Below are 14,435 nucleotides of genomic sequence, written 5' to 3'. Positions count from 1 at the left end.
ACGCACCGCATGGTGGGTCGCAAACGGGCGGTGGGCCACATGGAGCCCACGGGCCACGTCTTGAGTAGCGCTGCTCTAAGTGGAAGTACCACAGCCTTGGAGCAAGGCGATGGAGGCACCGGTGAGGGTGTCCCCGCAGCCTGTGGTGGGGCTGAGGAAAGAGATTCCTGGGGGGGGATGAAATGGCGCTTCAGAAGAAGGGGCAGCCTGTGAGGAGGAGGAGGGGAGAGCGGAGCGCCCAAGCGATGGAAGGACAGCTCGCCGCCGTGTGAGCTCTAGTCACTAACAGCTTCCTCCCTCCGCTCCTCCAGGTCTTGAGCAATCTGGTGATGGAGGAACTGGTCCCAGAACTGAAAAACACGATCGGCCCCAAGCTGAAGGGCAAGGCCCAGGAGAGGCAGAGGCTGTGGATCCAGGTTGGTTTGGGGGGAGCGGTGGAAAGAGGTTCCCGAGTGCAGCAGCACGAGGCTGGTGCAATGGTGGAGCCTGCACTGGCTGAACGCTCCTGTAGGGACGGCAAGGAATCCTGTGGCCCCTTAGAGAGGAGCAAATGTATTTGGGTGAGAGCTTATTCGCCCGTCTCTGCGGTGCCACAAGAGCCCTCTTGTTGCTGGAACAGAGAACAGGTTACCCCTCTGTTCCTGTATGGATGACTCCACCGAGAAATCGGCGCTGGCTGCAGGGAAATCCAGGACTGGATTGTGACAGCTTTCGGAATGGGTCCCTTTGCCTTGGGTGTGGCAACTTGACTCTGTTTCCTGCTGGCTTGTGTGAGTCAGTCACCTCCCCAGTTCATCCCCTTCTCCCCGAGGGTGCAGGGAAACAAGCTGGCTGTACTCTTGGCTGCTGGTTTTATCCAGCTCCCTCTCAGAGGTATAAACAGCCTATTTCTCAACCTCCCACTTACCTTCTGTTGCTTGCGTGCGCGTCCATAACAGGCGGATTCTGTGGTCCTGGCCATGCCTCCCGGGGAGGGAAGTACACCCTAGCAAACACCGACCCGCAGCTCAGCCAGCAGTGTGGCTTGTCCCGGCTATATTTAGCAAACCCTTTTTAGACCAACGCAGGCTAAATCTGGCCCGAACGGATGGTTTTATAAAAGCAAGCTTGTTGTGAAACCTTTCAGACCAATAGAAATGTTTCCATGAGGCACTCTACAGAATTCCACTTGAAACCTCCTTTAAAACAAACAAACTGTTCCCCTTCGCCTCACCGCCCTGGACGCTCCAGCCCTGTGCTGGTGCAGGCGAGAAGGGAAGCAAAACCGACTGGGAACCAGTCTGCAGATTCCCAACACAAATCCTGCTGATCATATTGGGTTCTTGTTTAATTGTAATTATCCAAGGTGGGGAAGGGCTTGTACTGCTCCCTTGAAAGCTCAGGAGGATGAGGAAGGCCCTCGGGAGGAAGGGTGGCCTGGCGTGTTAAGGCATTGGTGTGGGACACGAGATCTGAGTTCAAATCCTACCTCTGCCCCCCAAGCCCTTTGTGTAAACTTTGACCCAAGTGACTTGTCCAAGTTTGAAGTGACTGATTTTGGGGTGCACAGCGTGACGCTGTAGAAGGGGCCTGACTTCCAGGAAGAGCAGCGTATTTCCTTCTGCTGGAGGTACTCGTCCTGCTCTAACACAGACGAGGCCTCAGTCCTGTGCCCACTTTTGGGAGCCACGCTTCAGGAACACTGCTGACAAGTTGGGGAGCCCAGAGGAGGGCAACGGAAATGATCCGGGGCTTTGAAAACCTGACCTGTGTGGAAAGATTAGCAACAAACCTGGGCATGTCTGGTTTTCAGACCTTCAGCTATGTGAAGGGCTGCTCTAAGGAGAACAAGGATCAATTGTTCTCCGTGGCCACAGACAGTAAGACGAGACGCAATGGGCTTAATCTGTAGCAAGGGAGATTTTAGAGAACTTTCTCCCCGTAAGGATGGGAACAGGCTTCCAAGGTAGGTTGTGGAATCCCTGTCATTGGAGGTTTTTAAGAACAGGCTGGATAAACACACCCATCAGGGACACACTTAGTTTATCTTGTCATGCTTCAGTGTCGGGGCTTGAACTTGCTGAGCCCAACAGTTCTATGACTCTATGATCCCCATGAGCAGAGGGGCTAAGCAGTAGCCTGACAAAATTCCAGGCAGAAGACTCCTCCGAACCCCACAATTAATAACTTGTCTGTACGGTAACACTGTGCAGTCAAAAGATGAATTAATGAAGCACCCCATGGGATGTGAACCTCCGAGCACTAAGATCTGCTAGCAGGGATGCCTGGGGACCCCTGCCATCTGAATGCAATGGTGCCCAGCAGGTGTCTGCCTGGATTCCAGTGCAGGAGCAGAGTCAAGATAAACGAGCGCAAACATACAGTAGAAAATTAAAAACAATATTCAAAGAAAGATGGATGGGAGAGGAGGAGTGAACTGACCTCAGCGTGGACCGGAGTCCATTGTTCTTGCTGGTGTAAGGAACCAGTGAATGAGGAGATGTACTGACCAGCCAGTGTGCTAGAACAAGATGTGATGGGCAGCTCTCAGATAGCCAGGTCTTTCCTTATGGCTCTGATGGCATCTGCAGACACAGTTGCCATGTAAGTTGCAGAAAGCTTAGTGTCGGACGCCCCTGCCTATCCCTGGTTGGGGAGCACTGAGTCCCGTGAGGGTGCAAAGGCAGGGATGCAGGTAGCCGTGCAGAGCAAGGCCCGGCAGTGTCCCAGGCTCCGCGAGGTCAGATGGCCGTGCAGCCTTAGAAGTCCCGTGGGATCCAGATGCTGAAGATGCTGTTCCTCTTCCCTCCCCCCGCCCCCAGATCTCTGATGCTGTCTACAGGCTCATCTCTGACCAGATAAAGGCGCACTACGACGCCATGGTGACCAAATGTGAGCTGGAGCGTCCCAGGATGGAGAGCACCATCCGCACAGACATGGACCAGATCATCACGTCAAAGGAACACTTGGCAAGCAAGATCCGAGGTAAGACATGGGCTCCCACTTTGGGTGTGTCTGTGGGCAAAAAAAATCCCACCTGCAGCACAGACTCCAGATATGCAGACTTGGGCTCGTGCTCCGGCACTAACGAGCTGGGTGAGGTTCAGGCTCCGGGTACGATGCCTAAGGAGGGGTGGGGGTTTCCGAGCCGTAGCCCAAATGGCTACAACCGGCAGTTGTTGGGTTGGTCAAAAATCCTGACGTTAAAAACTTCAGTGTGCTCCTAGGGCTGGGAGTGGGAAACCTCACCCGGGTGCGAAGAGGCAAATGCTGGAGCCGTTCTCTAGTTCCCATCACTCCAGGGTGAGCATCCATCCCTTCTGGCTTTGATTGGGCTCTGAGGAATCGCCCCTCCCTTAGCGATATTGAAATGCATTAAAACCGATAAGTTCTGTTTTAAACGTGAAATTGAGGCTTATGCTAATTGCAGTGTGTATTTCAGACCAATAGGAACGTACCTGGGGGCGGGGAGGGGAGGAGGAAATGGTGTTTCTCTAAAACTTCCCTTGAAATAAAGTGGTGTCCCTTGTTTTTCATGTGCTTTTCCCTTATTTCCCTGCATCAGAGGTGGTCCGCATACATAGCTCCTTATTTCCTGAAGGACCCCACGTACAGGCTGAACCTCTCTAGTCCGGCACACTCTGGTCCAGCAACATCCATGGGCCGGCATGATTTTAGTCATCCGGATGGCCGCTTACCATGAGTGCGGCCAAGTTTCCCATGGTCCCAAAAAGTTTGTTCACAGCCACCAGTCCTGGCTCAGTGTTCTGTGCTGTTGTTTAGCGCTAATTTACCCCTCGATGTCTAACAACCCAGGACGCAGTGCAAGTGCTGGTGATTCTGCTCCCGCGGTTCAGCAAATTCTCTGGTTTGGCCCCGGTCAGGTTCCGAGGCTGCCGGACGAGAGAGGTTCGACCTTTTTAACAAACGAAGGGCGCTGCGCTGCAGGTGGAACGTGACTTCTGCTAAGGGCCAGCGGTGCTGGACAGGGAGCGAAACATGCCATGGCAGTGCAGAGACAGGGCTGCTGGCAATGGACTAGAGCTGTTCAGGCTAGAATTGGAGCAGGGTTTTGAGACAAGCTCTTGTGTTTGTAGAAGCCCTGTGGTACCAGGAGCTCAGACAAAAGCCAGGAACGGGGTCCGTGCTGACACTCGAGTGCTGAATTGCCAGGAGCACTCTCTGCACCTCCACGCATCTTTCCTAGAATTCTGCCCTTCGAGGCCTGCCCGGTGCCGCAGGCAGAGGGGCTGTGGTTGCAGGCTGATTGGCCGTAGGATGGGAAAGGACCTTGTGGGTCTTCAAGCCTGCCGCAGCAGGGGCTAGACAACTCTGTCGTCCCATGTAAAAGTGGATCCAGCTCCTCCGCTAGCTTTCGGGTCTCTACCTGGAGGGGGTGGAACAGAGAAATTCCTGCCCTTCTAGGGTGTCCGTCTAGGAGCCTCAGCCCCATGCTAGGCTGCCAGGCGCTCCAAAGCGCAGCGGCAGAGGAGGGCGGAGCGGGAGCCATCCCATGCTCATCATCTGTCTTTTCCTCCTCCAGCCTTTGTGCTCCCCAAAGCGGAGATCTGTGTCCGAAACCACGTGCAGCCCTACATCCCGTCCATCCTGGAGGCGCTGATGACTCCCACGAGCCAGGGCTTTGCCGAGGTCCGGGAAGTGTTCTTCAAGGAGGTCACCGACATGAACATGAATGTCATCAACGAGAGCGGGATGGAGAGCCTGGGAGAGGTGAGGCCCCTGAAAGACCTTGCTGGGTTGCTGTTCTGGCCTGGCCATAGGCCCAGGGGAAGGGGTGATGCAGCTGTTCAGATTGCCGCCGTGGGCAGAGGGCAACGTGCTGCGTGAATGGGCCGCTTGACACGTGGCTTCTCCACCCCTGCCTGAATTTGAGAGGAGCATCCGCCTTGGGGGGGGCACCGCTTCCTACCCCCGTTGTCCTGAGTAAGGCTGGAGTCAAATGATGAGAATAAACCCATAGCCGCGCCCCTAGCCTGCTCCCGACTGAGCTGGCAGTCTGGGCTCTCCTCTAAGCCAGAGACCGTAGGAGGCCGAGGGCTTCCTGGGGCAGCACCAATCCCGGTCCCATTAGATCCATAAATCCCATTGAATACTGTGTACAGATGTGGTCTCCTCACCTCAAAAAAGATATTTTGGCCTTGGAAAGGGTTCAGAAAAGGGCAACTAAAATGATTAGGGGTTTGGAACAGGTCCCATATGAGAGAGGTTAAAGAGACTGGGACTTTTCAGTTTAGAAAAGAGGAGACTGAGGGGGGATATGATAGAGGTCTATAAAATCATGAGTGGTGTGGAGAGGGCCGATAAAGAAAAGCTATTTAGGGAACTAATAAATAAAAGAACTAGAGGACACCAAATGAAATTAATGGGTAGCAGGTTTAAAACTAATAAAAGAAAGTTCTTCACACAGCGTGTAGTCAACCTGTGGAACTCCTTGCCAGAGGAGGCTGTGAAGGCTAGGACTATAATAGAGTTTAAAGAGAAGCTAGATAATTTCATGGAGGTTAGGTCCATAAAAGGCTATTAGCCAGGGGATAAAATGGTGTCCTTGGCCTCTGTTTGTCAGAGGCTGGAGAGGGATGGCAGGAGACAAATCGCTTGATCGTTGTCTTCGGTCCACCCTCTCCGGGGCACCTGGTGCTGGCCACTGTCGGCAGACAGGCTACTGATCTAGATGGACCTTTGGTCCGACCCAGTACGGCCGTTCTTATGTTCTTCTTATGTATTGCTGGTCTAGCAGAAGCTGGACCAATTCACTGCAGGTGGGAACTGGATTCCCAGCTCTCTTCCCGAGCCCTGGGCAGCTAGTAGCCTAACAAAATCCAGGGTGTGCGGTTTCACCTGCAATGGAACCATGGGGTCTCCCTCTATCCAGCTGGGTCCTTCTGTGTGCATCCGAGCAGCCCCAGACGGTCACACGACTGCCTGCCGCGCCGCGCTAACAGTGGAGACCTTGGGTTTGATTCTGTGACCTGTAGCAGGTGGCTCTTCCGTCACCGGGCTCCCCGATGTGTGTGCAGCTGGCGGGGACCCAGGGACGCGTGGAAAGGCTCTTTGTGAGCCGGATTAAATGGGCGCAGTTGAGGAAGGATGCTGACTTCTGGACGCGGGGGGTCTGCTCTGATGCCAGGCCGCGGCCGGCCTGGCGACTCTCTCGGTGCAGCCGGTGAATTGCGTCCGTGTCTCCTTGCTCTTCAGCACATGGAGAAGCTCTCCCAGCTGGCCTTCCACCCCGTCAAGATGCAGTCCTGCTACGAGAAGATGGACCAGCTGAAACTGGAAGGGCTTCAGCAGCGATTTGACGTCTCCAGCGCCTCCGTGTTCAAGCAGAGGGCCCAGATCCTCATGAGAGAGGTGGGTGTTAGTAGTAGCCATGCAGGCGGTGAGTAGCCTTCGTGCTTGCGATCCGGCGGGGAGCCGTCTGACCCCGGCCACCAGGGCTGGCCGGACAGGTTTTAGGCTGTTCCCTGGGCCTAGGAATTCAGGCACTCTTTGAAACTCTCTCTCAGTGCTCTGCCTGGGCCGTGGCCGGTCAGCAGTCGTGCTGCAGGGGCGCCCCCTACTGGCGCATGCTCTTGTGCATGGAGCTGGCTAGGCGTCTGGCTGCACCCAGCCCCGGGAGCCGTCCCCTGAAAGAGCTGCCTTGTTAAATGAACAGCTTCACTGGTGTGGAGACAAGCGTATTTCAGGGACTTTGCCATATTCAGAGGAGAAAAACAAAGCCCTAGTGGCAGACCCGGCCCTGGGCAACCCCTGGTTTTGCTCCCCGGCGCCGCACTGCCCGTGGCCCGGCACGCGCGAGCTCCCGCTGTCCCCTCTGCTCTGTGTAAGCTTGACCCTGCGTGCTGTGACTGTGCATTGGGAACGCCTGTGCGTGTGCGGGGACGGGGAGACCTCGTACACCTCCGACGCTTTTGCGCTGGTGCCAGGATGGGTGGCCAGGCCTGGGCTGCACCGATCCAATGCGCTTCTTCGCCCTTCCACAGCAGTGGTCTGCTCTGTGGAGGAAGCATGCCTCGGGGAGCTGTGGAGGAGCCTCTGGGCCGGTGTCATGTTGCACTGGGGTTTCTGGCACCCGCGGAGAACCGGGAGACGTTCGGTAACTGGAATACGTCCCCCTCCATCGCTTCCATCCCATACAACCTGGCCCAGCTGACTTGGGAGAGCCCCCAATGGAGAGAGGAGGGGCCGCTATGGACTGGTATCCTCTGGCAGGTCCAGGGAGTGGGGAGGAGTTTGTGGTCTCCCATGCACCACTGCAGCTCTGTATTCGGGGGACGTGCTGCTAGTGCCCTCTAGCGGTGGGAAAGCAAACACCTTTGTGCAGGCAAAGTTGGTGCACTCCGAATCGGGATGGGGTGCAGCACCCAGGTGGGATGGCCTAGCTGACGGGGGGCCTGCCGTCCGTCCTGGTGCGAGTTCAGTAGAGGGGATACCCCTGTGGCCCGTCTCCATGTGGCGGCGTGCTGCTGGGCCTGCCCTTTGCGGGGTGTCCAGCCTGAGGCGCCCTGGTCTCTTGGCCTCCTCTTGGGACACCCCCCGGTGATGTTCCTTGTTGCAGCAAATGGACGACGCCGTTCACACCTTCGGGACGCTGCTGCACCAGGAGCTGGGGAAGATGCTGGGCAAGGAGGAGCTGTGCAAGTCCATCCAGCGGATCCTCGAGCGGGTGCTCAAGGTGAGGCTGCAGGCGGAGCAGCTGGGCGCTCCGGCAGGGTCCGCGGGACGAGGCACAGCCTTTCAACGTGCCCAGGCTGCACCATCAGGCCTCGGAGCGCTAGACAAGTGGGGAACCTCGGCCGCAAAGGGAGCCCGGGTGTGCTCTGTGCCTGCGTGGGGCAGCGAAGGGCAGGGTTGGCTCGGCTTTTGGGGCCTTCGGTGGGCCGAGTGGTGCATCAGGAGGCATCCCCGGAGTTCCCAGAGCGGGGGGCAGATGGGGGACCCCGTTGTGGGAGGCGTAACCTAGCAACCAACCATCCTGTCTGGAAAGAGCTCGCCGTCCAATCAGCAGGCTGGACGGGGGCACAAGTTGGTCACCGCACAGGCCTCACAGCCAATCCGAATCTCTCTGGTGACCAATCCCCTGAACACCCCCCCCCCCCCCAATGCCTCCCGAGCCCCGGCGAGGGGCTGGTGTTGGGTGCAGGAAGCAGGCCTGCCAGCCCTGCTGGGGAGGAGCCTTGAATCAAGCGGCAGGAGAGGGCCTCTGTGGTCTCGTCTCCGGCGAGGCGCCGAATGTCCGTTAACCTGCCTCCTCTCCCCCTCCCCCGCTCACCCCTTGCCCGCAGAAATACGACTACGACAGCAGCACCGTGCGGAAGAAGTTCTTCAGGGAAGCCCTGCTGCAGATCACCGTCCCCTTCCTGCTGAAGAAGCTGGCCCCGACCTGCAAAGGGGTAAGAGCGGAGCCAGCCGGCCGGCGTGGGTGGGGGACACTTCCCACGATCCCTGCGGAGTCCCGCTCTGTGCCGCTCAGGGGTGGCAGCGACTAGTCGACCACTAGGCTTACCGGGCGGTCGAGTCGCTGCTTGACTAGTCGCTCCACCCCACCGTTTGGGGCCTCTGTATCCGAAGCATCCAGGGGGGAACAGGAGCCGCTGCTGGAGAGAGCCGGCTTAAAAGCCAGTTCCCCCTAGCACTGTCTCTGTGGGGCGCGGGAGGCAGAGGCACAGCGGGGGGAACGGCGTGAGCTGGGACCAAAGCAGTCCCCACTCGCACGGGTCCAGACTGCCGCGCCTCTCCCTTTGAAATGTGCGAGAACCGTGGGGAGCGCCCCCCTTATTGACTATGGATGGAAATTCCATCAACTACTCGATTCGCTCACTAAGCAAAATGGAACTTCCCTAGTGCTGGTGTCCCCATGAACGAGGTGCCGCCCCTGCTGCCCACGACCCCCAAGTACGGGTCCCGTCCCACTTGGCCCTGGGGGGCCCTTGACGCCGCTCTGGCGGTGTCCGGGAGCCTGGAGGGGAGAGTCAGCTCAATAGATGTGGTGTGACGTGGCCTCGGGGCTCCTGAAACACGGGCCCGGCGTGTGTACAAAGGCTTAATGGGTGACTCTGTGATGTCCTGATTGTGACATTCCTGCCCCCTTCGGGAGGGCGTTGAATCTAAACTCGGTGTGTAACTCCCCTGGCCCAGGACTGGCGGGATCCCTGGCCGTGGTGCCCCTGCCTTTGTGGGACCGGGGACACTCTGCCTCTCCAAGGCACGTCGTGGCTGGGAGTCCCCAGGGCAGGCGGGCCGCCGTGGGTTCTCTGCCGGTGGCGTGAGAGCTGCCCCCTTCTTTTGGCAGGAGCTCCCGAAGTTCCAGGAACTGATCTTCGAGGACTTCGACAGCTTCATCCTGGTGGAGAACACGTACGAGGAGGTGGTGCTGCAGTCGGTCATGAAGGACATCATGCAGGGTGAGAGGCTGCCTGCCGTGGGGGGCCGGGGGCATGTCCCCTACACCGTTCCGGGGAGGGACCTATGCCACCCTGGCTGAGCCACCCGGCGGCCAGCTTGGCCAGTCCTGGGCCTGTGGCGGCTGCAGTGTCTGGGCAGCATGTTGCCCCTGCTCCAGGCCCAGGGGCTGCGGCGGTGGGGGAGATGCATGTGCACCCTCGCCTAAACCCCTCCCTCCAGGTGACTCTGCTCTGTAGCCCTGCAGCCTGCTCTGACTCAGCCACGTGTGGAAGTTGGGCCCAAATCTCCCCCCCCCCCCCCTTCTTCCGTCCCTAGGATCTGGGCCTTTCCCCTCTGTCCTGACAGCCCGGCCTCTCCCCCTGCCCTGTGCCATTTGCTGTCATGGCTGCATAAAGCCCAGCTCCCAGCCTCCCCATCAGCTGAGCCCATCGTCTGCTCCCTCGCTCTGATTCATCGCCCCCCCACTCCCTTGACTCCCTCCACCCATCCCCGCTTCTCCACCGCCTCGAAGTCCGGCTTCTTGGCCTCCCGGGGACGCCCCTTCGCGCTTCCGCATTCCCGTTGTGCTCAGGCGGCATCACGCGCCCCTCCCCTCCGTCTGCTGTGCCCGCTCGGTCCATCTGTCCGCCGCACACCTCACTGTGCGCCCTGCCAGGCTGTCCCTCCTCCTCGGGCCTCCCTGCCAGGACAGAAGTAGGAACTTAGCCCATCAAAGGTGGCCCGGCTAAGGCGTGGACAGAGACGCTTCATCTGCAGGGTGGGCAGAGAATGGTACCCAGGTACAGATTGGCCTTAATGTTCTCTCCGTCCGGTGCGCTGCGTGTGCCGTGCTCTGAGCCCTCAGCAGGCTGAGCACAGCACAGAGATGGGCCAGCCGCGCGTTCGAAGGAGGCCTGCGGTGCTGCTGACGTGTACCTAGAGCTTTGTCCTGCCCTGACCTCCCTGTCTTTGCCGTTCCAGCTGTGAAGGAGGCAGCGGTGCAACGGAAGCACAACCTGTACCGGGACAGCATGGTCATGCACAACAGCGACCCCAACCTGCACCTGCTGGGCGAGGGCACGCCCATCGACTGGGGGGAGGAGTTCGGCAGCCAGCCCGACTCCGACCCGGCCACCGAGAAGCGCCGCCGAGCCAAGCAGGTGGTGTCGGTCATCCACGATGATGAGGGGGCCCTGCCCTACGAGGCCGGCGCGGGGGTGCTGATGCACCAAGTCTCTCAGGAAGAGCCTGACTCAGAGGAGCCGGAGACCTGCCTTGCCCTGGCTGCACCAGGCTCCCCTGATGACGTGCAGGAGATACGGGGCATGCTGGTGCAGGAGGTGCGTGTGGAGACCCGGGTCCTGGCAGGAGAGGAGGCAAAGGAACAGCTGACAAATGGTACGATAGTCCAGCTGAGCGCCGGTTCGGAGGTGTGCGGGGCGGAGGAGGCTGCCCCGTCAGCTGAGGAAGGCCCTGCTCCCTTGGAACACTCCGCCCGGCCTGACGCTGGCTCCCTGTACCCAGTGAACCCTGAGGTGGAGGAGCAGGAAGCCAAGCCAGCTGTGCTCGCCTCTCCGGCCGTGCCGCCTGCCCTGGCAGCTGCCCCGGGGCTTGCTGAGGAGGGAGCTGAAGTGAACCGCCACGAGCCCAACGACAAGGAGACTGGGGAAGAGGTGACCAGCCAGGGCCAGGCAGAGAAGGGGGAGCCTGCTCAGCTGGCCCCAGAGAGCGGTGCGGGGGCCCCAGAGAGCAGCCAGGGGACCACAGAGAGCGGCGCGGGGGCCCCAGAGAACAGCAAGGGGACCACAGAGAGCGGCGCGGGGGCCCCAGAGAACAGCAAGGGGACCACAGAGAGCGGTGCGGGGGCCCCAGAGAACAGCAAGGGGACCACAGAGAGCAGCGAGGGGCTGCAGACTCAGTTCTAGGTCAGCCCCCGGTCAGGATCCCTGCCGGCTGTGTACACTGTGGGCCGAAGCTGGACTGGAGTCAGTGACACCTTGGGGGGTGGGGGCGTGTCGGCTGGGCCGGTTGCTGGTAACTGTTACATTCCCGGGTCTGCTTCGGACCCCAGCATTCCAGGGAAAGGGGGGGAGCTAATCTCCTAAACACCAGAGCTACAGGGAGGGGAGCTTTATGCTGGCCAGAACTAAGATGCCACGCTGGGCCACACTATTGCCCCTCCTCTCAGTATAGGCCACGCCCCCTACTTTGCTCTGTCGTTGTTTTCCCGTCATTGAAGAGGCACCTGACCACGTTACTGACTCACAAGGGGGTGACGGTGCGAACGCCTCCCAGGACAGCTACCCAGGAAGTGCCAGCAGGCGCCTGAGGCCCGGGAGAGGTGGTTACGTGGGCAGCCCCGTGGCTCTTCCAACAGTCCAGCCTTTCCCTTCGTCGGGTGCTTCTCATTCCAACCAAAGAGGCCACGCTGCTGTCTCAAACGTGGCGGCTGCGGTCCGAGGCCACCTCTTCCTCACCAGCCTGCTCCAGGACCCTGGCTGAGAGGGAATGGGTGCTCCCCCTGTGTCCCTTTGAATGCTGACCACCGCCCCCTGGAAACGCGCACCCTTCCCCCTGGCCACGTGGCCAATGGGTGCTATGTGTTGGCGACCACGCACTGTCCAAGCCAGCGCTGTGACTTTCCTTGTCACTCGCTCTGGCAGAGGGAGGGTTAAATGAGTCGCGACCCATCTTGAACTGGAATCCATCTGTTCTAAGTGGCCCCCCAAGAAGGAGCATCCGCGTGGGAGGATGGGGCTGCTGCTTGCCTAGTTCTGGCCACGTTAGAGCATCGCTGGGAAATAAGTAGACAAGCCGGTGTGGCTAATACAGAGCAGCATCTTAACTCTCTTGCTCCTGCCCTTCCTTGCGTGCCCTGCTCTGACTGCAGGTTCCACTGGTGGCTCCGAAGCTTGTCGACCGGTAGGGCAGGTCGAGGGACGGAAGGAGCCACAAATACCTCTCAGCTCTCACCACCTCCTCCATGTCCCGTCTGCCCCGTTACCCAAGCAGGTGGATGTAATGCTCGAGGCCTTTTTGTGCAGCTGTTGAGACGGCGCCGAAGTTTTAGAACCAGCTGTTTGTTTTCCTTTCCTCCCCTTGCTGCTGGGGTGTGGTTCCTCCAGTGCTCCAAGGAGTAGCGCCCCCACCCCTCGCCAGCCCCCTACAGCCAGAAACCACCTGGAGTTGTTCACAGCTGCTGATTCCCACACGACTGTTGCTCGCCTGTCTCCCGCCCTCTTGGAGGGGGATGCAGGGCGAGAGTGGGAACTCGAAGGTCGGCGCAGGGGAGGGGGGTTTCGGATGGAAAGGAGAGGAAGTTGGCTGCTGTAGGGAGAGAGCTGAAGGTCTTGGCGGAGGCCAGAACTCTTGAGGTGTGTTCAGAGGAGGGATCGGTGAGGGCAGGTCCTGGCCGAAGGCCCAGTGGAAGCTCCTGTTGCGCTGGAGGGGAGAGGGTGCTGCGGAGTCTGAGGCTCTGGCTTGTGGCATTTCCCTTCCAGCTCTCGATGTCTTTCGGGTTCTTGTTTTCATTGCACGTGGTTTGTCTGAGGAGCTCCGGGATAGGGGCGGCTTGGGGCGAGCTGGGCTGCTGCAAACCTCCTAGTATTAGTGAGAGAAACAAGTGGGGAAAAGGTCTTGGCAATCCTCCGGGGGGGATTTCATTGCAGGATGACTGGGCTGGCCTTGGATTCTTTGCCTGCCCCATAGCGGGGGAGGGGTGGCCCAGGGAGGAGAGACAGCTGAGGATGGAAGGGATATATCTGGCCTGCAAGTCTTTCCTCCCTTCCCCCGCCTACCCCAGCCAGGACACGGGGGGGTCCCACTGGGTCCCTTGTGACGTCTCCCCACCCCCAATCCAGCTCCCCAGAAAAGCTCGGCTGAGATTACCCGCCCTTCCCAGTTCTGTGTGCTGGGACTCCATCTCCCCGGCTCCTGTGTAAGACTGAGCTACCCCAGGGTGCCAGCGAAATCCACCCGGCCCCCTGGAGGGATTCGACCTTCCATGGCCACGGGATCTCGGTACGGTGCCCTACGCCATGTGGACTTGGCTCTCGTTGCATTTCCAAGGGTTACCTTCCCCTGGAGACACCTGGTAGGTTGGGGGGGGGGGGGGCGGGGAGGAGACTCACTGAGCTTTGGGGGGTTGTGCAAACGAGTTCAACCTTGGGCTGAAGTAACCGTAGAGCCAAAGCGTGGCTGTGGAACGCCAGCGCCCCCACGAGTGTCCTGTGGCCCTTGTCCACGCACCACGTGGGAAGCAGAGGGGCACCAAGGCGAGCCTGGCAAGAGGGGGCCACCAGGATCCAGCTCTGGCCAGGCTCCTACATCTTCAGCCGGCATGGGCAAGTGACTCCTCGCAAGGGCACAGCCCGACTGCTGCTCTCTGTGCTGCCCGTCTCAGGAAGGCCGGGAAGAGCAGACGTGCGCGCTGGCCAAAGGCAGGGGCTGGGTTTCTCCAGCTCTCTCTCGGGCATCTCTGGTGCATCCCAGCAATCAAAGTACAATTGCATGGAGTCCGCCCCCAGCCAGGAGCTCAGCTGAACCCCAGCTGTTGGTAGATAGCCCAGTATGCAAGGGAACTACTGTGCCTCGCGTGGATGATCTGTCTCTCAGACTTCCACTGCTGCTAAGGGGTCGTGTCGCTAGCTGGGAAGGAGTCTCCGCAGACACACAAGCTGCGTGAGGCAATGGAGTGTTTAAAACCTGCTCTGCAGTCGAAACAATGGGTGTAAAGTCCCCCGAATGGGCTGCTTAGCCCTCCAGTGCAGAATCTGGAGCAAGAGCCCAGCCTGCCCACCCTATCCTCTGCGACAGATACATTCCAACTTCCACGTGTATCCTAGACGCCCTTGTTTCTCGTTTTAAGTGGGTGGGAGCTGCCAGAGTGCCTTGCCTTGGGAAGCCAAACGTGCCTCTTCCAATATATTTTATTGAGAATGTTCTACAAATGTTTAAAATACGCTTCTACTGATAAATAAAATCCAGCTTTATTTAAAGCGAGCCGTGCTCATTTCTGAATGGTTCACTCCCGTGGTTGCATCACTCCGGCT

General features: G+C 59.1%; 1 protein-coding gene across 1 annotated transcript in view; it reads left to right on the top strand.

The window, feature by feature from the left end:
• The window catches only part of NIBAN2 (niban apoptosis regulator 2), an 85,380-nt gene extending 70,999 nt beyond the window's left edge, over positions 1-14,381 (top strand). The window contains exons 7-14 of the mRNA XM_075905812.2: positions 312-416; positions 2,802-2,964; positions 4,523-4,710; positions 6,196-6,351; positions 7,559-7,675; positions 8,286-8,393; positions 9,293-9,404; positions 10,366-14,381. Coding sequence (XP_075761927.2) covers positions 312-416; positions 2,802-2,964; positions 4,523-4,710; positions 6,196-6,351; positions 7,559-7,675; positions 8,286-8,393; positions 9,293-9,404; positions 10,366-11,309 — 1,893 coding nt within the window. The 3' untranslated portion in view covers positions 11,310-14,381. The remainder of the gene's footprint in view (positions 1-311; positions 417-2,801; positions 2,965-4,522; positions 4,711-6,195; positions 6,352-7,558; positions 7,676-8,285; positions 8,394-9,292; positions 9,405-10,365) is intronic.
• The last annotated feature ends 54 nt before the right edge of the window (positions 14,382-14,435 follow it).

This window comes from Pelodiscus sinensis, chromosome 23 (genome assembly GCF_052426305.1).
Source record: "Pelodiscus sinensis isolate ZL-2025 chromosome 23, ASM5242630v1, whole genome shotgun sequence".
NCBI lineage: Eukaryota > Metazoa > Chordata > Testudines > Trionychidae > Pelodiscus > Pelodiscus sinensis.
This window is presented reverse-complemented; position numbering and strand designations above follow the sequence as displayed.